This window comes from Saccoglossus kowalevskii, chromosome 18 (genome assembly GCF_978046115.1).
Source record: "Saccoglossus kowalevskii chromosome 18, keSacKowa6.1, whole genome shotgun sequence".
NCBI lineage: Eukaryota > Metazoa > Hemichordata > Enteropneusta > Harrimaniidae > Saccoglossus > Saccoglossus kowalevskii.
The window spans coordinates 33529544-33553646 of NC_140658.1; the positions used below are offsets into that span (position 1 = coordinate 33529544).

At 34.1% G+C, this 24103-nt stretch overlaps 1 protein-coding gene across 3 annotated transcripts; it reads right to left on the minus strand.

Moving 5' to 3' along the window:
• Positions 1-665: 665 nt before the first annotated feature.
• On the minus strand, positions 666-24092 carry LOC102800900 (transmembrane protein 234 homolog). 3 transcript variants are annotated; one of them, XM_078013039.1, is made up of 6 exons: positions 24003-24092; positions 6183-6275; positions 5249-5409; positions 4942-5008; positions 4458-4550; positions 666-1670 (listed from the first exon to the last, which is right to left on the minus strand). In XM_078013039.1, the coding sequence occupies exons 2-6, from the start codon at positions 6196-6198 to the stop codon at positions 1591-1593; spliced, it is 417 nt and encodes a 138-aa protein (XP_077869165.1). In that variant the 5' UTR covers positions 6199-6275; positions 24003-24092; the 3' UTR covers positions 666-1590. The 3 variants fall into 3 exon arrangements, with proteins under 3 accessions (XP_077869165.1, XP_077869164.1, XP_006812332.1); XM_078013038.1 differs by having other exon boundaries at positions 6163-6275; XM_006812269.2 differs by lacking the exon at positions 6183-6275.
• Between the last annotated feature and the right edge of the window lie 11 nt (positions 24093-24103).

A 24103-nucleotide genomic window follows, 5' to 3' on the forward strand; every position in this document is an offset into this window, starting at 1 on the left:
ATAATTATCAAGTTTCTGTGGTTACTACATAACTCAATGTATCATTATTGGGAACCCATCTCTTTTACTTCCATTTTCCACCACATGGGGTCTGAGAAGCGATGCCTGGGGACGCCCTAGTCAGGCCCAGTTGCAAAATGGCCATGAGTGAGCCGGTTGAGGTCGCCCCTCCTTGTAGAAAGGTCTCTACAAGGTCCGTCTGTCTGAGGTTCTGGGTTTCATCCCAGAATCGTTGTATCTGTAGATCCATCATGTGTAGCCCCTATCGTTAATGTTTCAGTTAATTAGTTCTGACACTGTCAGATATGAAGAAATAACGGCCAACCCAACCACCAGGTAATTCATATACACAAATATTGCCCCATAACTTATCAGGTCTGTGCATTGTCCTATCACATCTGTGTACCAAGTTTCATTGTAATGTGATGATTTATACTTTAGATATCAATGGAAAAGCTGAAAATTGACTGATTATGCAAATTTGGTAATTAATATGCATGGATTTTCACCCAAAAACCAATCAGGTCTGTGCATTGTCCCAGAACATCGATCCATGAAGTTTCATCAAAATCAAATGAGTGAATCTTTAAATATCAGAGGAATAGTCATGGAAGAGCTAAAACTTAGCTAATTGTCATACAAAATAATATGCATGGAATCGCATGCCCAGAATGTCTACAAATGCTTTTGATTTTATTGAAACTTGTTAAACCTTATACAGTATAATTTATTGGAAAATGAAAATGTTATGGCAAACAGTAATATTTGTTTCATGAAATCTTAAAAATAATAGAGTGGATTAGTTTACACATAAGTATACTTACAGGTACGACAAATTAGACACGTCTTCAAACTTTGAAATTAAATTTAGTACTTGTGAAAATTTGGGACAGTTTACAATCTATATAGAAAACAAGAGGGGCAAGAAGGTGAAAGTATATAGTAAGCTTTATCCATCACATGAAAGCATTTATAATACAGCTTATATGTATAAACTTGTCCATATGTGCATTATATTTCATAATATTTGCTTAAAAAATTGGTGACTAAATTAGGTATTCAACAGTTTGAAATTATTACTTATTAAGTAAAAAGTCCACATAGCATTAAAACACAATCAATTCATCACATATTTATTTCAAAAGGTGATCTTAACATTATTCGCACATACTCCTAATCATGTCTGGTATCTAATTCAATGTGAAGTATCATGTACTCTATTTAAGCTTACAATGTACATGTGTATGTTATTGACTTGCATATAACAGTGCCTTTTTTATTTCAATATTTTTCATTCAAAGATTAAATATGATTAATAATTTGTTGTTTATCAGGCACTAGATTTTACCATTATTTATGATGACTTTCAAGAAGTTAAGAGACAATGTTATTTTCACATTTATGAGAAATAGAAAAACATACAATGACCAGTAAGAATATTTTAAATATATTTGCATAATCATATTATGCAAATATTGTGTTATCAAAAGATTGAAAAAGCACACTTTGATATTTTTTTTTTCATGAATGCAAGATATATTTTTCTTAGGTCATGTTTTTGACAAGAATGAATCACTGTATATATTGTCGTTACTCTTGATTTGCCAGTGCTTTATCCAGTACACATAGTGTAACACCAATCACGATGAACAACATTCCAATATACGTATCTAAAATGTAAAAACATTGCAGAGAATTCATTTTGATGTCATGTAATACACTCATACTGGTCCAGAGCTGGCTGAACCTGTAATACATGTAGTTATTAAAATTATTTTCCACGATATTTAATACAGAGATTGCATGAATTAAGAGCAAAGAAAAATCAAAGAAAGCTTAGAAAGAACTCCCGTGTGCTGAGATTATTGAAGACACATTAAAAATTAATTAAAAATTACTTATACTTGAGATATTGATGGAATAGCTGAAAACTAATTATGTAAATCAGGTAACTGATATGAACAGATTTGAGTGTAATACTAATGTAATATCTATGTACCAAGTTTCATTGAAATGTGATTAGAACAAAAAAACTATGAATTATTATTAGAGAATTAATATGAACAAATTTCAACCCAAAATAATTGATATCAGTAATTGAGATATCAGTGTTAATTCTTTTAATTAGGTGATTAATAAGCATAAATATTTACCAAAATCCAATTAAGTCTCTGCATAGTCCTAGGTTCATTGAAATGTGATGATGAATACTCTATAAAAGTTTCATTAAAATCCAATTAGTGGTTCTTTATATATCAGTGGAACATTCATGGAAAAAATTAACTTGTGATTAATATGCATAAATATTTACCCCAAAACTAATCAGGTCTCTGCACAGTCCTTAAGTAACGATGTACCAAGTTTCATTGAAATGTGATGATTACTACTTGAAATATCAAAAGCTGAAAATTAATTAATTATGCAAATTAGGTAATTAATATGTATTGATATTACCCTAAAAACTATCAGGTCTGTGCAGGGTCATATGACATCTATGTACCAAGTTTCATTGAAATATGATGGTTACTACTTGAAATATCAAAAGCTGAAATATAATTAATTATGCAAATTAGGTAATTAATATGTACTGATATTACACTAAAACAATCAGGTCTGTGCAGTGTCCTATGACATCTATGTACCAAATTTAATTGAAATGTGATGATTACTACTTGAAATATCAAAAGCTGAAAACAAATTATTATGCAAATTAAGTAATTAATATGTACTGATATTAACCTAAAAACTATCAGGTCTGTGCGCAGTGTTCTATGATATCTATGTACCAAGTGTCATTGAAATGTGATGATTAGTACTTGAAATATCAGTGGAAAAGCCAAAAATGTATTAATCATTGTGCAAATTAGGTAATTAATATTGCACAGATTTTTACCCAAAACTAATCAAATCTGCGCATTACTTCAGAGCATCTATGCACCAAGTTTCATCAAAGATCAATGTATGATTCTTGAGATATCAGTGGAACAGACACACACACACTAACTTCAAAGACTCCCATTTTTGTGCTTCGCACACAGGAGTAAAAAAAAAATGTTTGGAAGATTAGCACATACATTTATAATATATTACATATGTACTACAGTATTCAAGTTTACTGAATAATATTGGTATTAACTGCAAATGAGACAAAATAGTCCCTACTATAAAGTTGGGTTTTCTTGGCATAATTTATTAAAAAACTTGCCAAGGCACATTTTAGTACTGGTACCCTATAATTTTTAATGAATGTTTCCAATGTGTTCAAAGTTACATTCTTTCACAAACAAGAGTATCAAGTGCCATCTGGCACTAACTAAAAAAAAACACAGTTTATATACTTAAGGAATACTGTAAACCAGGGGGTCAGGGAAAATCATAAAATTGCAGCTAAAATAAAACAGTTCACAGTAGAATGACTACAGATTTAATCTGTGAAACATTCATGGATTTATTATCCTATTATTGATGACTTAGTAAAATTTTTAATATAGGATACAGAACATATTGTTGGTCATTAATCTACATTTTCACCATGTAAATTAGAAGAGTAATACATGGTTGGGAACCAAAAATTACTATCTATTCCATAATATAAATTCTGTGAAACATTGGATTGTGTCTCTTAAGAAAGAATCTGCAACCACAATTCAGAAGCACAATGAAACTTTATTCTATAGAAATGGAAGCGTAATTAATCAACACAACTCCTAAACTTACAAGATTCCAGTACACCTAATAACTTAGGTCTCAAACAGTGCCTGTAAATGCAGTAATTAATTACTACATGTAGTTGAGGCTTTGTTGAGGAAATTAGCTGTGCCTTTGGTATGTTATAGAACTGCAACAGTTCATTCATGAATTTAATTCATTTATGGGCCATCTAACACAATGTGTTGCATAATCCAAGGAGATTTAGAAACTGATACAGAGACGAGTAGATTACTGTCAAACTAAAAAGGCTATTAATCAATGGCTAATTTTAGGATACATTTTGCCATCCCTACCACCCCTGGCTTGACACTACTACTACACCAATCACATATCAAAATTCAGACACAAACAGTAAGCAACCTGGCTGGCAATGTTGTTGTTTTGGTGTACAATATGGCAGTAACTGCCAAGACAGCTTTAGTTTTTTGCATTTGACTACATGCCTTGGGACTTGGGGCTGCAAATGTACTGGTCCCCTGCATTGTTGGGAAACACACATTGTTGAGTTAATCATAATTTGCTTGACACGAATATGTAAGCAATCTGTATCCGGAACTCTAGCTGGTGTTATCATTGGAGGGAAGATACCAACTTGAGAAGTAACACACTTTGGTGGTATTAGATGATGAATGGCTTGTGTAACTGCTTGATATATAATAGATAATGGGAGAATAAATCCAATTTCACAGATTACAAAACCCATCGACATCATAAATTATATTACTACATGCATACTTAAATCGTACCTTTATTGCCGAACTTCTCTCCCAAAAGCTTACCAGTTATTGTTGTGAAGATGAACGTAAGGGAATTAGTGATTGGTACTGCCAGGGTTAAATCTGTAATTTAATCAACAATTAGCCACTGTGCAACATTATACAGGAAGACACTCTAACCAGCCCAAACTACCAATTCAACGATGGTATTATATTTTATCATAGTTAATAATGATCAAACATAATTAAATGTGAATCACCTGTAGTTAATAACCATGGTTTAGAATTTGGTTTTAGCTAAGAACTGGTTTTTAGTCTGGCAATCGAATATACATGTAATCATGTACAAACATGTTTAGATTTTGGTTGCTGGAAAACTTATTGATTGTAACCCACACATGGTCAATGATGGTGCCAGATCCAAGGTGTGACATTTCAGGCAATTATGACAATCATAAACCATGTTGCTTGGGCTTGATTTTAGAAAGAATTAAATTTTTATCTTGAGGCTTACCTGCAGATGCTAGTGTCAAGTAATAGACAACAGAACCACTTTGATTGATTAAAAATGGTACAATGTACTGAAATCAGAAGTAAAATCAAAGTTACAGAGATGATATGATGATGGATAGACTTTATGATTAGTGATATAAGTACCTACCTGAAATCAGAAGTAAAATCAAAGTTACAGAGATGATATGATGATGGATAGACTTTATGATTAGTGATATAATTACCTACCTGAAATCAGAAGTAAAATCAAAGTTACAGAGTTGATATGATGATGGATAGACTTTATGATTAGTGATATAATTACCTACCTTCCAGTTTGTTATTAGGAACTTGATTTCACTAAAAAACTGGCAAACAGCATTTGAAGAATTGATATGTTCAATACCAGAGCTTCCTCTCTTTATAAGAGGGTTAGTTGATCCCCATAGACATGCTACAACTGTCAACCAAACTGCATTGTAAATATTACCTACAATCACGATGATAAATAATTATTATACTAGGTATAATTATTAGCTTTAAATTATGCATGTTGGTTTGTTTGCATTGAATACCATATTAGATGGACCTCTCCATCAGATTCACAAATGAACCATCAACTGCATTTGATTCTCAATCAGTAAAATATGATTTATTTTGTCATTTATGTAAGTGTATGTGCTAATAGAGCAACAAATGTATTTTACATGTGCTGTATATGTTATATGGGATCAATATTAAACACTCATGTTGTAATTAAAAATTGCATGTTTTTTACTTCATGTTTTCATCATGTGTCAATCCCAATAAGATGTAGGAGTATGGAAATTTTTTTGTGAAATAAGATGTCCTGGGAAATGGCAAAAATTTACATAGTGAAAAAGTCATATTTATTATTGAAATGAATCTTAATATTGATGTAATATCTAAAAAAATTCATATTACATTTTTTCTATCCATTTCTTTTTAAAATTTGGTATAAACTGGAATTATATTTGTTTTTGATTAGCAGGGATAATAAAAACAATACATCAATAAATTGTTCTGTGGAGATTTGTGGAGTTTCAAATCTACTTTTGTAAATGCACTGAGCTACATGCATGAATTTCTTTGATCAACATTGTTCAGCCAATCATTTTTATTTTGCATTTAACACGTAGTGTTACTCCGTTTCTTAGAATTCCTTTGTTCCCCATTCGATCATAGTTTGCTATGATTCGATTGTTCTATTTTGCTATCCCACCATCAATCTGTTCATCTCGCCTTTGGCTTCCTTCATTGTGTGGCTGGGCTAAAAATTTCATCATGTCTCCCATTCCAGGGCAAAGGTGGCCACTTTCATGTGTGATGTAATAACTGAATGGAGTTAAGCAAAATTGTTCTATGAGTCCAACCTTGTTCAATATCTCCATAAATGACTTCATCACAAAACTTACAGAAATTGAAACAAATGTACCAGAACTTAATGACTATCTACAGCCTATATTGTATGTATCAGTAAATGATATTGCTCTGATATCAACTTCTCATTAAAGACTACAAAATGCAATAGATTATCTTCATAAATACACAAATGATTGGGGATTACAAGTAAACACAAATAAAAAGCAACTAATTATATTCAGGAAATCAGGATCTGCAAACCACATAATAAAAATAAAAATAATAAAAAAATTAACAGAATGATATACATGGCAGACAAAACCTACAAAGCTGTAAGAATCCAGTCCCAGATATATTCCACAAGCAAGAACAATATTAGGATAAAGGAAACATTTTGGAATGTGACACAACTACCCATACTAAAAAATGCAGGTGAGATATGCAACAGAAAATACCTTCTACATTAAACTTGCATACAGTTTCATGTTTATTTTTTTGGTGTGTTTTTCTCCAATAAAATAAAATATGGAAGTGTATAAATGGCGAAACTTGTTTATTTCACGATAACCCAGATTTTGCCATTTACACATTCTAATGATATTTTAATTTTTGAAAAAACACCAAAAAATGAACAAGAGACTGTATGCAAGTCTACTTTTACTTCTTTGTTGGCAAATTCTAAATGTTGGCAACAGACTGAGCAAAATAGGATATACAATGGAATTTATTATGAACTTCAATACAACATTAAAATTGAAAGAAATTGCAATATAAAATATTCCATCAATGGGCCATTCCAGTTTATATCTGCACCCCCCCTGTTGATGAGGTCGGATTTCCAGCACTGTATGATGGGGAAAATACCCCGGAATTCCTACTGTATATGGAGAAACAGAATCTGGAAATCCAGACGTGTATGGAAAATTTTTTCCTAAATGTGGCCTAGTTTATCTCGCCACATACCGGTTGATGAGGTTGGATTTCCAGCACTGTATGACTAAAAAAACTTGGAATTCTGATTGTATATGGTAACACAATTTGGCCAGTATGAAATATGTATTACTGAAATTAGATAAGGATGGCCACTCAACAGAATGGGTCTAATAATTATCTTTACATAGCAGTTGATGAGGTTAGATTTCCAACATTGTATGGCAAAAAGGCAAGCTATGGCAGTATTTAAGCTATATCTTTGAACTCAAGTTTAGCTGCCACTATATCAAATGGGAATCTGTTTTTAAGTTTAAACTTAGGAAAAAGATGAAGGAAAAGATGATTGAATCTGTCTGACAGGTATATTTTTTAATCCACCAATTTGTTACATGTATCATGAAATAAATTGCAAACTATCTCCTGCAGGAGCCACAGGCTAGCCACACATCAAATACTCCATGGTTATCATAACTGTGTTTAATTAAGACTGTTATAAAACACATAAATGATACTACATTGTATTTGATGAAATATTTGTAACTAGTTAACACACTTAATTTGTGGCAGGCATGGGTAATAATATACACCGCCTTTTGGTTTAAGAGTGGTATATGAAATAGTATGTGCATATAATATTAATATCATTGTTATATTGCTTCGTTTGTGATGTTACTAATGTCATATAATGTTATAGTCTTCATAGTAAGACTTTTAAACATTTTATTGACATTGTAGACACTCTGAAATCATTATAACATCACAAAGACTAAGGAAGTAAACAATTTCATGACTTCAATACTAGTACGGTATATGCACCAGACCAGTGTTTTTTTTAAGGGCAGTAAGCAGGTAAATGTTACAGCAGTTCTACAGCCATTTCACCTGACCCCCCCCCCGAAATAGACGTAAGGATAGGATATGAATATTTTACATGTTTCTTCCAAATTGTTTCCCTACCTTAGCAAAACCACTGCATGTTGTAAGACAGGTTGCTCAAATATTTAGAATATTATACCACTGCACATATAATAAGAATTTTCTTGTGTGCTCACTGGCCAAAATAACACTTTTTACATACCGTGTTTTATTTATTCAGCTTTAGGGGAGATTAGGAAATCAAACAATGGTGATCACATTTTATGCAAATGTATGCATAGATTCCATGATGCCAGTTGACCACAGTCGTCATGTATGTTAGTTGCGCGTGGAAAAGGTGAGGCGCAGTTTTATATATGCCACTCAGCGCGTACGCGTAAATCAGACTTTCGCGTGGCATTCTAATCATAATCTTCGCGCAAACCAGACTTGCGTGTGGCAATAAAATACAAGTTAGAACAAAGGAAAAGTACGCGAAAATGAAATGAAAGCACAAAGGATCCAGAAAGACATAGAAATCAACATAATATAAAATATGATTGCATGATTATGTGAATATACATCATGCATAGTCTAAGAAAATGTTTACAAAGATTAATGTTTCGCGTAGACCATAATCACGCAAAGTATAAATTCAAAGTGTTTTAATACATTGGTGAGAGATCGCATTTTACGTGAACAAGAACATGCACTAAGAAGGAAAAGCAAGCCAAAGTCGAAACGGGGTGTATCATGGATTACAAAATATGCTGCGACATCATTTTGGAGCGCAAATGAACTTCAAGTACGTATTTGCGAAACTTGATTCAGGCGATGCTGACATCAAGTGTGTGTTGGCCGAAGTTTGACCTCCAAGTCACGCGCAGAACTGGCGCGTTACCTTAGCAACCTTTTTCTTTCGTGCTCCGCGCGTCGATCTAGTGAAATTGTTATTATATCTCACGGCACTGTAATTACGCAACTCTGTACTGGCTTTGAATATTTCAAAATCGTTTACTTAGTGCGCTGCTTTTCTATTTAGGCAAATTTGTTTACAATATTGTACCTGCTCTGAATAGTTCTAATTGCTTTCATAATAATTACGCAAACTCAACGTATTGGGTCTGTGAATATTGATATCTAACCAACTTGACAATGCGTTGCATTCGTAACAATTACGCAAACATAAAATAAGCAAATAACACCGAATAAACGGCAAGGTAAAGACTATGTCTAATTATAGTAAACACGTACTGCGTGCGTGACTCGAACCGGCGTTCGCGTACGGCACCTAATCACGCAAACATAAACATGGACGCATTTAATGCCAATAACATATGAAGATATAAAATATTATAATAAAATGTATACAAGTGTTGTAATGTTCGATGTAATAGCTAGATGTTGAGTCGAGTTTTAAATTTGAATGTGAACTATTCCAGTTCATGGGTGCCAATAAAAGTTGAGAAAAACTGAAAGATACAAGTCAGACTCTTTGAAAGGAATGAATCAAGAGTATACACATGACTTATTTGCCCCAACACATTGGTTTATTCTTTATTATAAGTTGCGTCCGTATAAATAAGTATCAGCAGTCGAACTTTTCGGAGTTGTTAACGTATTTGCCAACACCGAAAATCTGGGAAAAATCGCAAAGAGGTGCAAAATAGCTGCCTGCACCGTAAAAAAATAAATAAGTAAACAATCTCTTCCATAATCACACCGAAAACATGCAGAGATGGCTGTTGATTCATTTGCCCAATGCACTGATGTTGCGTTCTCCAAGTGATAGTTCGCAAACAACATTCAGTTTTCAGGAGTCACTTCCCTTACCAGCGCGTCCAGGGAGCGCGTCCTTCGTTAAAATTGTATTCACGCAACTTGACCTTTTGACATAGATTTGATGATGATTATTTTATTTCAGCAATATTCTGTTTGCATTGTTGAAAAGTTTTTATATTCGATATCGTGGAAGTCGTAGAATACTATTGTTGTTGCGATAAATATACATTCCTCTATTCGCCGAGTTTATCAAACAAGGTTTTATTCATTGTTATTGTACACTTTATTATTTCATGTACGCATATACTCCACAATGGAATAGTCCAACTACGTCGTCTCAAACGACCTCACATCAAAGGCATACCGCGTCCGGTGTTTTGAAGTTCTCAGCGTTTGCAACTACAAGTATTTTGCGCCAGCTTTCCCCACATGCTTGTTCGCGCTATACCAGCCCGGTAGCTATAGAACCGAAGTTGTTTATTTTAACAAGTCTTGTTTCGCCAACAAGCCTGAAACAAATCAGTTGTAAATGATTTAACAGGCCACTCGAACTAGTATATACTGTTAATACTGCAAGGCAAAAAAGTGGCGCGGTGATAAATGTTTCTGCGAATGACAGGCATGAAACACTGTCAAATCAAACGAGTGGATGTGTATCATATTAGCCGTCGTTTCGCGGCGTTTTGGGTCCGGGAAGGTATTTTGCTTCGTCTATCAGTTATATATACATCGTCGGTATACAGTATACCGACGATGTATATATAACTGATAGACGAAGCAAAATACCTTCCCGGACCCAAAATGCCGCGAAACCACGGCTAGTATCATATTTGATACACGTACATTTTACGTACAGCTAAAATTCATTCATCTCCACAATTAAGAATGAGTAAAGCGGACCACTGTGTTGTATTTCGTGTTTGACTGAAATAATAATTGGAAGCTTACCAAAGCTTATGTATAATATTGTATCAATAAGGATCTTTAACCAAATGGGTGGTGCATGTTAATCAATATGGAGTGAAGACTAGTGCAACTTCTTGCAATGATTTCGCTGTATTCTCAACATACTTAATACTTCCATATTTCATTGGCATTTATAATTAGATAGCCACATGCAAGCCCACACGCCCACAAGTCTGATATTTGCGCGTACATTTCTTTTGTTCCAACTCAGCGAACTTCTGGTTTGCACGCAGGTTATGATTAGAATGCCACGTGCTAGTCAAATTTGCACGTACACGCAGAGTGTGCATATATACAACACTGCGCCTCACCTTTTCCATGCGCATCTACACTCTCAAGTCCCAAATAAACATACCCCACGGACAAATCTTCAAACCCAAATAAACATACCCCACGGAATAAACATATCCCCCGAAAAATTTCCAAAATGACTGGTAAATTGTTCCTTTGCTTCTAAAATGTGCTCTTACTGGTGTATATGCAAACTTTTTAATGTTCCCTGTAATAGGAATACAAATATACAACAAATGATGCATTTCTAGAAATATACAAATCTTTGTTTGTCAGGCCGCGAGATATAGTCAAACAGCAAACCAATCACTACAATGATGATGTATTCCACAAAATTTGATCAGTTATAAGGACAAGTTTTCTCGATTTGCATGTCACTGTGTGTTGATAACAATGCACGGGCTGGTCGGCTTCATCGATAAAGTTCCTCTAGTGTGACATTCGTGGCTGACGAAAAGCAAGATACCGTATAATCTTTTAAATAGGCGCACTCTAATTAAGACGTCACGGGAGTGAAAGGCCTTAATTAGGTTTTACAATAGGCGTCATGAAATTTTGAAAAATTACAGTCAATCAAAAAAACTTCACATTATAAAAAAAAATTACTCAGTATAATATACATTAATTTTTTTAATTTTGTTGGTAAAGTATTGGATAAACAAGCAGCCTCTCGGCTGAGATAGTTCCACTGTTAGCGATGCACATTTCAATTAAAGAACAGAAGATATCATTAGAAAATGAACAATATGGATAGTATCAATGCAATGGGACTTGCTGTTTTCAACAAGAATTCAAAAATATCATTTTTCACCATAAATGATTGTGGTTTTTAACAAGAAAAAAATATCACTTTTTACCAAAAATGACAAAAATATTCACCAAAATTAGAGAATTAAAGATATCATTACAAAATGAACAAATCTGAAAGTGGTCCACATGTAGTACCTATATATGTAATATCAAAGCAATTAGACTTGTGGTTTTTAACAAGAAGTCGAAAATATCACTTTTTACCAAAAATGACAAAGATATTCACCAAAATTAGAGAATTGAAGATATGATCATGAAATGAACAAATCTGAGAGAGGTCCACATGTAGTACCTATATATGTAATATCAAAGCAATTGGACTTGCGGTTTTTAACAAGAAGTCGAAAATATCACTTTTTACCAAAAATGACAAAAATATTCACCAAAATTAGAGAATTGAAGATATCATCATGAAATGAACAAATGAACAAATCTGAGAGAGGTCTACCCAAGGTACATATACACCAAGTATCAAAGCATTCAGGCTTGTAGTTTTCAAGAAGAAGTCGAAAAAGTAAAACATTGACATGGACGACGACGAACAATCACTCATATGATAAGCTCCGCTCAACAAAGTCGACAGCAGAGCTAAAAAACATGAATGTATTGCTTAGTAGCAAATAATCATGGTACGCAATCCGGTCATGAATTTCACAAGTGAATACCTTACTTATTATGTGTTGCAATTGTTGATTATTACTCAGTAGTAATTGCGATACGATTTCCACAATGTTATTCAAAACACGTGAGTGACCTGAATGGATGGTGCCAATGTGTTCAAATTACCATAGCTCATTTAAATATGTTAATGACAGTTCAGCGACTTCATGGTGAATGCAACACGTTAGAGATTTACTGATGTAGTGCCATCTTTTGGCTTTGATTTCTATGGGGAAACTGCATGATTTTTTATTTAAAACAATTTTTTTTTTTTAATTTAAAAAAATAAATAAATATACGATCCAAAATAAGAAAGTATCGGTACGTTTATTTGAAACTTGGGCAGTGGCCGCAGATGAACGCGGTGAACCGCCCGTTTGATTTTCTTTCCGATTTTGCTAGTCCTGTAGACAATTTTTATCTCTATTGTCATCGAAGATGACTTAGAGCTCATGGTATAACTGATCATCCGCATCCAACTTTACTGTTCATCTTCTTTTCTAGAACCGCTTGACCAAAAGCTTTCATATTTGCACCAAAGGTACTTGGGCTGATTCTTAATCAAAGTAAAATTTGTGTCAAAATGACATTGTATGCAAAACTCTTTTTTTAGTGAATTTGTTTGTAAAATTCATCTTTTCGACTTCTTCTCCAAAAAGTCAGACATGTACAAACAATTTAGACACATGTACAAAGTTCTCTTAAAGTTGTTCATTTGGTGAAGCTATCTCTATTTTTTTAATAAATCTGACAGAAGACTACTTCAAGTATATTTGCTGCAAATATGAAAGCAATTAGACTTGCAGGTTTGGACTAGATGTCAAAAATAACATTTTTTTCCCAAAAATATTCACTAAAAATTCAGATTTGCATATTTTGACAAAATCTAACAGAGACCACCCCAAGTATCTTTGCTGTGAATATGATAGAATTTATTAAATATTTCTTTTGAATACATTCATTAAAGGTTGTTTTGATTGATAAAACATGCTCTCAAACAAAAAACTTTTTTCAACAAAATTTAATGTGCGAAAATATTACGATTAATATATGTTTGACTCCCAGTCATATTGAAATTAAAGTTTGAGTCGTAACTGATGTTTAATTTTGCCTATCTGCGAGGATTATTTTTAAACATGAGGACAGCGTGATTACAAATGTTTCAGCAGTCATTGTTTATTAGGTTTAACAATAACAAATTTATGGAATATTTTGAATGGCAACCCTGTATATTGTATTTGTGTAACGTTATGTGATCAGGGGCGGATACAGGATTATTTTATTGGGGGGGGGGGGGGGGTTTCCAAACTTTAAAATCACCAGACTAAGTTAATGATTTTTTTATATTATAAAAACAAATTGAAATAGATCCGCCACTGGTGATGTACCCCTGGCCTTGTCAAGCTTGCCTAACTTACAGACAATCTGATAGTCCCCCGCGCACACACGTTTTAATTTGTGGGTGATGTGAGCATCGTTTTTAGCTCCGCTGTCGACTTTGTCGAGCGGAGCTTATCATATGAGTGATTGTCCGTCAGTGTCGTTCGTGTCTTCTTGAAAACCACAAGCCTGAATGCATTGATACTTGGTGTATATGTATATGTAGACCTTGGGTAGACCTCTCTTAGATTATTCATTTCATGATCATATCTTTAATTCTCTAATTTTGGTGAATATTTTTGTCATTTTTGGTACAAAGTGATATTTTCGACTTCTTGTTAAAATCTGCAAGCTCGATTTCTTTGATATTACATATATAGGTACTATATGTGGACCTCTCTCAGATTTGTTCATTTCATGATGATACCTTCAATTCTCTAATTTTGGTGAATATTTTTGTCATTTTTTGTAAAAAGTGATATTTTTGTCTTCATGTTGAAAACAGCAAGTCCGATTGCTTTGATACTATACATATTGTTCATTTTCTAATGATACATGTATCTTCAGTTCTTCAATTGAAATGTGTATTGATAACAGCAGAGCTATCTCAGCTGACAGGCCGCTTGTTTTAAAATGCTAATTCTGTGACTAATATGATGTCCCCCCCTTTACCGCAGTTGGAGTTTGAACTTGGAAAATTGGCATCATATGACGAGAGTTATATTTGGAAATCGTGCTCTGTATGGTAGCACGAATGAGCTCATCAACACCGTGAATCAGGACTAGTTTGGATTTCCATTATCAAATATAAAATTTTTAACTTGGTAAATTAGCATATGATGAGTTATATTTGGAAATCCTACTCTGTATGGTGGCACAAAAGAACTCATCAACACCAGAAGTAGGAAATATAGTTTTGGATTTCCTATACTGTATGGTGAATGGTGATTTGGAAATACAACTTTGTATGACTTATACACCCATGGAAATTATACCCTGTATGAACTAAACACACAAACTCATCAATGGGGGGGGGGGGGGGGGGGCAGGGCAGATATAAACTGGAATGGCCCAATGACACTTCAGTGCTGTGAATTTTCAGACGACATTTGCTTTAATCTGTAAACAATGAATGATGTATATTAGAGAAGAAAATGTGAATTTTTGTTTGATAAATATGGCAAGGCAATCGGTTTGATTTGAACGTTCACAGCTGTAATAGCTGTGTCCCGAGCGATAAATTAATAGATACACTATATAACTAAGTCTTGTCATGAGCAGAATTCTTGGCCATATGCTAAATAAATCAGTTAAATAGCAATATTGCATGATTATTTGTATATAATGTTAAGTTATTGGAAAGAATTTTTAAAAATGAAATGATCTGCTCCCAACTAAATGAGAAGAGAAAATGTGTATAAGGTACTTTATAAGTAGCTATGCAGGTAATGAATTAGTTTATGTGGAGAAGATTGAGTATGGTATTTTTTTACTTTAAGATATAACAATTAGAATAAGTGTGTTCCATTCTCTTTAGGATTAAATTCTGTGAGGTCCAATGAATCCAAAAAATTATCTGGAGCTGAATTTGGAGAAGTATATTTGAAATATCTGATTGATAGAATTGACATATAGTCCAGTCAACCCTTTACAAATTGCAACAGAAATAATTTCTTCACAGTGCTTTCCAGAAAGGTATCTAGATTGACATAGTAGAAGTCTAGGATAATCTAGGCTTCCGAAATATACCTAATTTGCATATATTCAAAATGATTTGCACATTTTTACAACATGGAAATATAACTATTTGAACATATCTTTAATTCTAGATGAGGTATTTTAACAATTCATGATGCTATGATACTGTTTTGAGTCGGAGAAGGTATGAGAGTGCCAAATGTGTTGATTGGGTAGATGAAAATTAGCATAAATCCAATATGGCCGTGATAATATAATTATTTAATGTAACTTCTCTTCCGGCTTCTCTTCTATGTGGCATAAGTAATAAGTTTAAGATGCTAGAATATTTTAAAAAGAATCGTACAGTACAGAAAAGATGTAAATAAATGGTTTCCTGAGTAAAGAAAAACGAGAAGAATGAAACACCTTGGTTTGATCTATAAATCTGCTATACTACATGTACATGTACATGTATATACATAATAGACCATTTAAACGTTAATTTTCAACTCTATAAACTATATTTTTGATTTAAAAAAATGTATTAAATAGTTATATTTCTGTCCAAAAGTTTATTGTTTGATTAATGTAATTGCTAATCGTCATTGCTATCTTCATCAGATATCTGAACTACATCTGTGCATCCAGATCCTCGACATTCACCACAAACTGCAGAACATTCAAGGTTGTGCTTTTTGCAGGTACATCTGAGACTGCGACAGTCTGTGGAGCAGTTGCATCTCACTATCCTCAATAGAAATTCAAGTGCTGGCGTCAAAGTGCAGATGCGCTCCTGTCAAAGTTTCTCTAATACCCGGTGAATAGCTGGAAAGGAGAAAGGCGTAAACGTCCATGTGGGTCCACAGGGTTCGATTAAGTGTCCCTGGCCCTGGCCCAGGAGTGTCGTTACATCGCTCCCACTTTGTGGGGTCCCCTGGTAGTGCCCTGAATGGGGGCTGGTGCCAGGGGGTGGAGATTGCAGTGGGATCTTGTAACCATGTATTGCCACCTGAAGAGTCCAGGGATTGGTTACGCCCTGCCTCCAAACCGGCACAATCAGTGCGACAGAGATGTCTTGGTTTGGCGGTTCCACATCAGGGTGATCTCTCCCCCACTGAGACCCCATGAGACCTGTAGAAGTCGATAGATTCCAACTCTGCCTCCGACCGAACATACATGTATGCTCCTCCCCCAAACCTGCTTCCCCTGTGAGCTGGGTAGGCGTCCTCACAGGAAGAGGGGGGAGACCACCACCTGGACCCTTTTACCTGGGGGGCACGTCACCATTATTCCATCCTCGTTACTGGCTACTTCTGGCCAGTGGATGCTGACTTTAGTCGTTACGTTTTCTCGTCTTGGGGCCTTACCGCTTACCCTTGGCAGAAGCCAAACTGGCTCGTGGGTCTCACCTGTACCAACTGGTTAGTGGGATCCTGAAGTATCAAGACTGCTTCATCCATCCTCAAAAACGAAGAGGTGGGGGAGGTTTAGGCGGTGGTGTTCCCAGTGAAAACAGCCAAAACCGCATTCCACTGTACAGAGGCAGCCCCTGCCACCCACGAGAGCCAGATAACACTGCAGGATATTCCGCTTAGCGATGTGGTGTCCCACCACTGGCTGTGTCTGCTGGTCTAGGAGACTGGTGCGTTTTGCCATTGATGCTTCAGAGTGCTTGCGGCGTTCCAGTGGGCTGGCCACAACTCGAAGGTTTAGGGTCGCCACTCTGCTCTCTGTGTGTGGATTGTTTCGGACTAACTGGTCAAAATATTCCATTGGGTCACTAGGATCGATGTTCCCTCCTCAACCCATGGAGGGGGGAACAGACTCTGAGGGGCCACTCGAGGTTGCACATTTAAATGATACAATTTACAATTTTAGGCAAATGGATTGTTATTCAATCAAATGTTTCACAATCACATACATTCACACACACCAAACCATATTGCAGCAACTTGAATATCAAAAAAATGTCGGCTAGAATTAAAGATTTGTCCTAATAGTTATATTTTGCATGTTGTAAAAATGTACCAAACGACCATTTTGAATATATGCAAATTAGGTATATTTTGGAAGCCTATATTTTCCTAGACTTTTAGTATGTCAATCTAGGCACTTCCCCGGAATGTATTGCAAGAAATTATTTCTGTTGCAATTTGTGATGGGTCAAACCATAAATTGACTGGACTAATAGTGACAGGCAGCCGAGTATTGATAACTATCAGATTGACACAAAATTGTGCATGGGTGTGCGAGATCTGCTCACCAACCTTGTGCTGAAGGCGCAACCTTACAAGGGAGTCCAGGGACATGCTCCGCCGGAAATATTTTGAAATTTAGACCTACTGAAATGCTATTTCCTGCATTTTGAGAGGCAAATTTTTCTGACCAAAGGGTTTCAGCTTGATTTTGAAGGGTCGACGTCCCCCCTGTGCCGCTGCCACTGAAACAGGTGGCAAAGAACAAAAAACGTGTTACGCTAATTACACGTTTGTCATGAGCAGTCGTTGAATGCAATTTGAAAGACTCTCAAAAAACGCAATTTATGGCACGTGACTTAAAAACGCAATGTAATGCATGTTGTTGTTAATATCATGACGAACATTTCAAATGTTATAGTTATCTGAATTACCACAGCGATAGCTAGAGAAATTGTGAAAAGGTTAATAATGTTTATTGAAACACTTAAAATTCCTCAGAAGGAATTAAAATGGTTATTACTAGAACACATAAATTTGTTGTAGTCACTCATATTCAACATCTATTTGTTTAACATCTTTGTCAATGATATTTGTGACAAAGTTAATAATCTTGACCCTGTTGACCTGAATGATCTAAAATTAAATTATCCTTTATGCCGATGACCTGTTACTTCTATCAACTAGTCATGAAAGGTTACAGTGGTATTAATGGCATTGAAAATTATTGTCAAAAATGGAACCTTAAGGTTAACATTAAAAAATCAAATGTCATGATCTTCAACAGCTTTGGTAAAAATTTGGGTAAAACTTTTCAGTTTTATTTTAATGGTATTCAACTTGATTGTGTTGACTCCTTTAACTATTTAGGAATTATCTTTCATTGTAATGGGAAGTTTGATGTGGGTATTGCTCGGTTATATGACAAAGCACGCAAAGCACTTTTCATAATTTATAGAATGTTATGAGATAACAATGATTGTTACTCTGTGCGGTTAGCAGGCAAATTATTTGACTCATTAGTAAAACCAATTATGCTTTACTGGTCCGATATCTGGGGTAGTTTTATGTTCAATTTATTTCATGGCACAGGAAATAACAGACTTGTAATTACCAATGACAAGTTTCTTTCCAAATTATTTAGTGATAAAATGCTCATTGAGAAATTGCATATTAATTTTTTAACTTTAGCAAGTCTAGTAGATGTGATTCATGGTATATCTACGTCAAACAACTACTACAAGTTACACAGTTTACAGTTGATGACCTTAATCAGAATGACTTTGGTGAGATGTTCAAAGAAAAAATGGAAAACATTTACTTTAGTAAATGGAAGGAAATCACCAAAACAGATAACAAACTTTGCACTTATAGAATTTTTAAATCTTGTACATGTATTAAATTTGAACAGTATTTAGAAAACACCAAGAACAGGAAATTTAGAATTCAGGATTTCAGCCAATCAGATACCAGTCGAAAAAGGTCGACATAGAGGCATTGAAAGAGAAGACAGATTCTGTCATCTTTGTATTACTGTAATGAAGCCTTTTCAGATGTATCCATGACAAAATTAGGGAATTTGTTTTTCATGTTTTAGAATTGTTTTAGCTTATTTTGTTTGTGTATTTTAGACTTTACACTAGCTCTGTATTGTGTATGTGCCAAATACAATATCCTATCCTATTCATAAAGTTTATAATGCTATTTTTCATAAAAGGGGCATTTAATAATAAGATGGTACTCATCTTGTACTTTGTTATTTAAACACAATTCGCAGATTATTTTTTTTACTTCGGTTTTTGGTTTGGTATAGCTCCCTGTTTCAATTTTTAGTTAATGGTTGCTCACGTAATTTTCTAAAATAAATTAATTTTTGAAATGTTTGTACGTTCTGAGTTTATTCCTTCTGTTATTGTTAATTTGGTTATCATCAGCCCCTACATGTATGTATCCAGTATAATTTATATACCGTATTTGTTCAACTTCCAAACTAAATTTCTTGATTTCTTTGTCGTTTAATTAGTATAGTTGTTGTTTCGATAATTTGTGGTTGGTTTATTTCAATAAGCGTGGGGAAAAAAAAGACCTTGAATGTACTTCAGTACAACGTCATTTTTTTTTTGATTGCCTAACGCTTTTAAGTTCATGGATTCACAGTCAATTCATCCCACTTCACATTCGTCCTATTTCACATTCATCTCAATTCACATTCGTCCATTTTTTTAAATTTTTGGTCAGCATTACGATCTTGAGCAGGGTCAATTTCTATGCCAACTGTTACTGACACGCTAACTAATAACTCCACGTTGCGTGTACAGTGTATTTGTATTTAATTATTAACTAACAACTCTACATTGCGTGCAAGGTGTATTTGTATTTATTAACTAATAACTCTATGTTGCATGTACGATGTATTTGTATTAATTAACTAATAACTCTACGTTGCATGTAAGGTGTATTTGTATTTATTAACTAATAACTCTACGTTGCATGTACGGTGCATTTGTATTTATTAACTAATAACTTGTACATTGCATGTAAGGTGCATTTGTATTTATTAACTAATAACTCTACGTTGTGTGCAAGGTGTATTTGTATTTATTTATTAACTAATAACTTGTACATTGCATGTACAGTGTATTTGTATTTATTAACTAATAACTTGTACATTGCATGTAAGGTGCATTTGTATTTATTAACTAATAACTCTACGTTGCGTGCAAGGTGTATTTGTATTTATTTATTAACTAATAACTCTACGTTGCATGTAAGGTGTATTTGTATTTATTAACTAATAACTCTACGTTGCGTGCAAGGTGTATTTGTATTTATTTATTAACTAATAACTCTACGTTGCATGTAAGGTGTATTTGTATTTATTAACTAATATCTTGTACGTTGCGTGTACGGTGTATTTATATATTTATTAACTGATAATTTGTACGTTGCATGTTAGGTGTATTTGTATTTATTAACTAATAACTCTACGTTGCATGTACGGTGTATTTGTATTTATTAACTAATAACTCTACATTGCGTGCAAGGTGTATTTGTATTTATTAACTAATGACTCTACGTTGCATGTACGGTGTATTTGTATTTATTAACTAATAACTCTACGTTGCATGTGAGGTGTATTTGTATTTATTAACTAATAACTCTACGTTGCATGTACGGTGTATTTGTATTTATTAACTAATAACTCTACGTTGCATGTACGGTGTATTTGTATTTATTAACTAATAACTACGTTGCATGTAAGGTGTATTTGTATTTATTAACTAATAACTCTACGTTGCATGTACAGTGTATTTGTATTTATTAACTAATATCTTGTACGTTGCATGTAAGGTGTATTTGTATTTATTAACTAATAACTCTACGTTGCATGTACGGTGTATTTGTATTTATTAACTAATAACTCTACATTGCGTGTAAGGTGTATTTGTATTTATTAACTAATAACTCTACGTTGCATGTACGGTGTATTTGTATTTATTAACTAATAACTCTACGTTGCATGTAAGGTGTATTTGTATTTATTAACTATTAACTCTACGTTGCATGTGAGGTGTATTTGTATTTATTAACTAATAACTCTATGTTGCATGTACAATGTATTTGTATTTATTTATTAACTAATAACTCTACGTTGCATGTAAGGTGTATTTGTATTTATTAACTAATATCTTGTACGTTGCGTGTACGGTGTATTTATTTATTTATTAACTAATAACTTGTACGTTGCATGTAAGGTGTATTTGTATTTATTAACTAATAACTCTACATTGCATGTATGGTGTATTTGTATTTATTAACTAATAACTCTACGTTGCATGTAAGGTGTATTTGTATTTATTAACTAATAACTCTACGTTGCATGTGAGGTGTATTTGTATTTATTAACTAACAACTCTACGTTGCATGTGAGGTGTATTTGTATTTATTAACTAATATCTCTACGTTGCATGTACGGTGTATTTGTATTTATTAACTAATAACTCTACGTTGCATGTACGGTGTATTTGTATTTATTAACTAATAACTCTACGTTGCATGTAAGGTGTATTTGTATTTATTAACTAATAACTCTACGTTGCATGTACAGTGTATTTGTATTTATTAACTAATATCTTGTACGTTGCATGTAAGGTGTATTTGTATTTATTAACTAATAACTCTACGTTGCATGTACGGTGTAATTGTATTTATTAACTAATAACTCTACATTGCGTGTAAGGTGTATTTGTATTTATTAACTAATAACTCTACGTTGCATGTACGGTGTATTTGTATTTATTAACTAATAACTCTACGTTGCATGTAAGGTGTATTTGTATTTATTAACTAATAACTCTACGTTGCATGTGAGGTGTATTTGTATTTATTAACTAATAACTCTACGTTGCATGTACAATGTATTTGTATTTATTTATTAACTAATAACTCTATGTTGCATGTACGGTGTATTTGTATTTATTAACTAATAACTACGTTGCATGTGAGGTGTATTTGTATTTATTAACTAATAACTCTACGTTGCATGTACGATGTATTTGTATTTATTAACTAATAACTCTACGTTGCATGTACGGTGTATTTGTATTTATTAACTAATAACTTGTATGTTGCGTGTACGGTGTATTTGTATTTATTAACTAATAACTATGTTGCATGTACGGTGTATTTGTATTTATTAACTAATAACTCTACGTTGCATGTAAGGTGTATTTGTATTTATTAACTAATAACTCTACGTTGCATCTTGCATGTAAGGTGTATTTGTATTTATTAACTAATAACTCTACGTTGCATGTAAGGTGTATTTGTATTTATTAACTACAGTGTAATAACTCTACGTTGCGTGTAAGGTGTACCGGTATTTGTATATGACTTCGGCAAAAACAAAATGGCATAACGAACAATTACGCATGCCAGTGCATGACATGTACGTGAACAGTTCGTTGTTTGGATTTTTTGTGTTTATTTGGCAAGTTAGTAGTGGGCTAACCTTAAATCTGACGAATCGACTTGAGGGACGAATCGACTTTGGGACGAATCATTTTGTGGGACGAATCGACTTTAGGACGAATTAACTTGAGACGAATCGACTTGGGACGAATGTGATTTGGGACGAATCGACCACCCCCGGTTCATGTGCTACAATTAAGTTAAAGTGCAAATACCTAAGCGGGCGTCCCTCAGCAAATGATTTAACTTAAGTTCAGTCATTTTCCGTGTCAAAATCGCGAAACTATCCATTTTTACGCAATCTGGGAAGTCCGAATTACTAAACGAAGTACAGGAGACGAAGCTGAAACCAACCCACACATACCAAATATCTAACCGGACCGGAAGTGGGAATTTGTTACTACTCTAAATTTTCAAACATATTTCACTATAATAATAATAATAATAATAATAATAATAATTAACCAACAAAAAAAAAACAAGTAGCATGATGGCGCTTAGCCCTGCGTACAGTGCTGTGTGTACGGGGACGCGTTCAGTTGATAGATGTCCCCACCACAGTCCTGCGTACCTCCATAGACAAAGTCCGGGAGCGCACCGTAATTGGTGCGCAAGTTAAAAATAAGTAGTTTCCCAGCCGAAATCGGTTGAAATGACGATAGTTATCGGTAACAACCATTATAAAGTTATCTGAAACTGAAATGTCTTTAAAAAAACGACTAGTAAAGACGGACAAATTGTAAACGCGTAGGTACCGGAGGAATTATCCACCAAACGCCGCCATTTTTAATTTCATTCGCGCGAGAGAATGCGTTTGTTTTTAGGGCAAAGTAGCCGATTTCATCCACAATTGGACTCCGAACTGGGAGTTCTGGATATATCTGGTAACCGATCATCATTTTTGGTACCTGGGCATATTATTTCATTAAAAAAGTTATATTTTTCAAAGTCCCGGACTTTGTCTATGGAAGTTCGCAGGGCTGTGGTGGGGACATCTATCAACCGAACGCGTCCCCGTACACACAGCACTGTACGCAGGGCTAGATGGCGCTTTAAATGCAAATCTCGGACTTGCTGTCTGAGAATCGACTGTGAACTGCGAGGTTGGTACGATCTGCTGCCACAAACATTAGTACTAGTATCACAGCTTCAGTAAACTGACATACGAACAACTCACCTTCCATATCTCTACATACTGAATGTTATAGACATTTATTTTACTGACAGAAATGTCATGGGCGCCGCCATCTTTTGAGGTTTTGTATCCTCGTTTACAAT

Excerpts from the sequence above, each read along its gene's own strand:
- LOC102800900 (XM_078013038.1), bottom strand. The coding sequence starts at position 6,235 with ATGGGAGACATGATGAAATTTTTAGCCCAGCCACACAATGAAGGAAGC. Across the intron at positions 5,009-5,248 it reads TCCTAATAACAAACTGGAAG|TACATTGTACCATTTTTAAT; the intron begins GTAGGTAATTAT and ends TTCTGATTTCAG. Across the intron at positions 4,551-4,941 it reads CTTGACACTAGCATCTGCAG|ATTTAACCCTGGCAGTACCA; the intron begins GTAAGCCTCAAG and ends ATTAAATTACAG.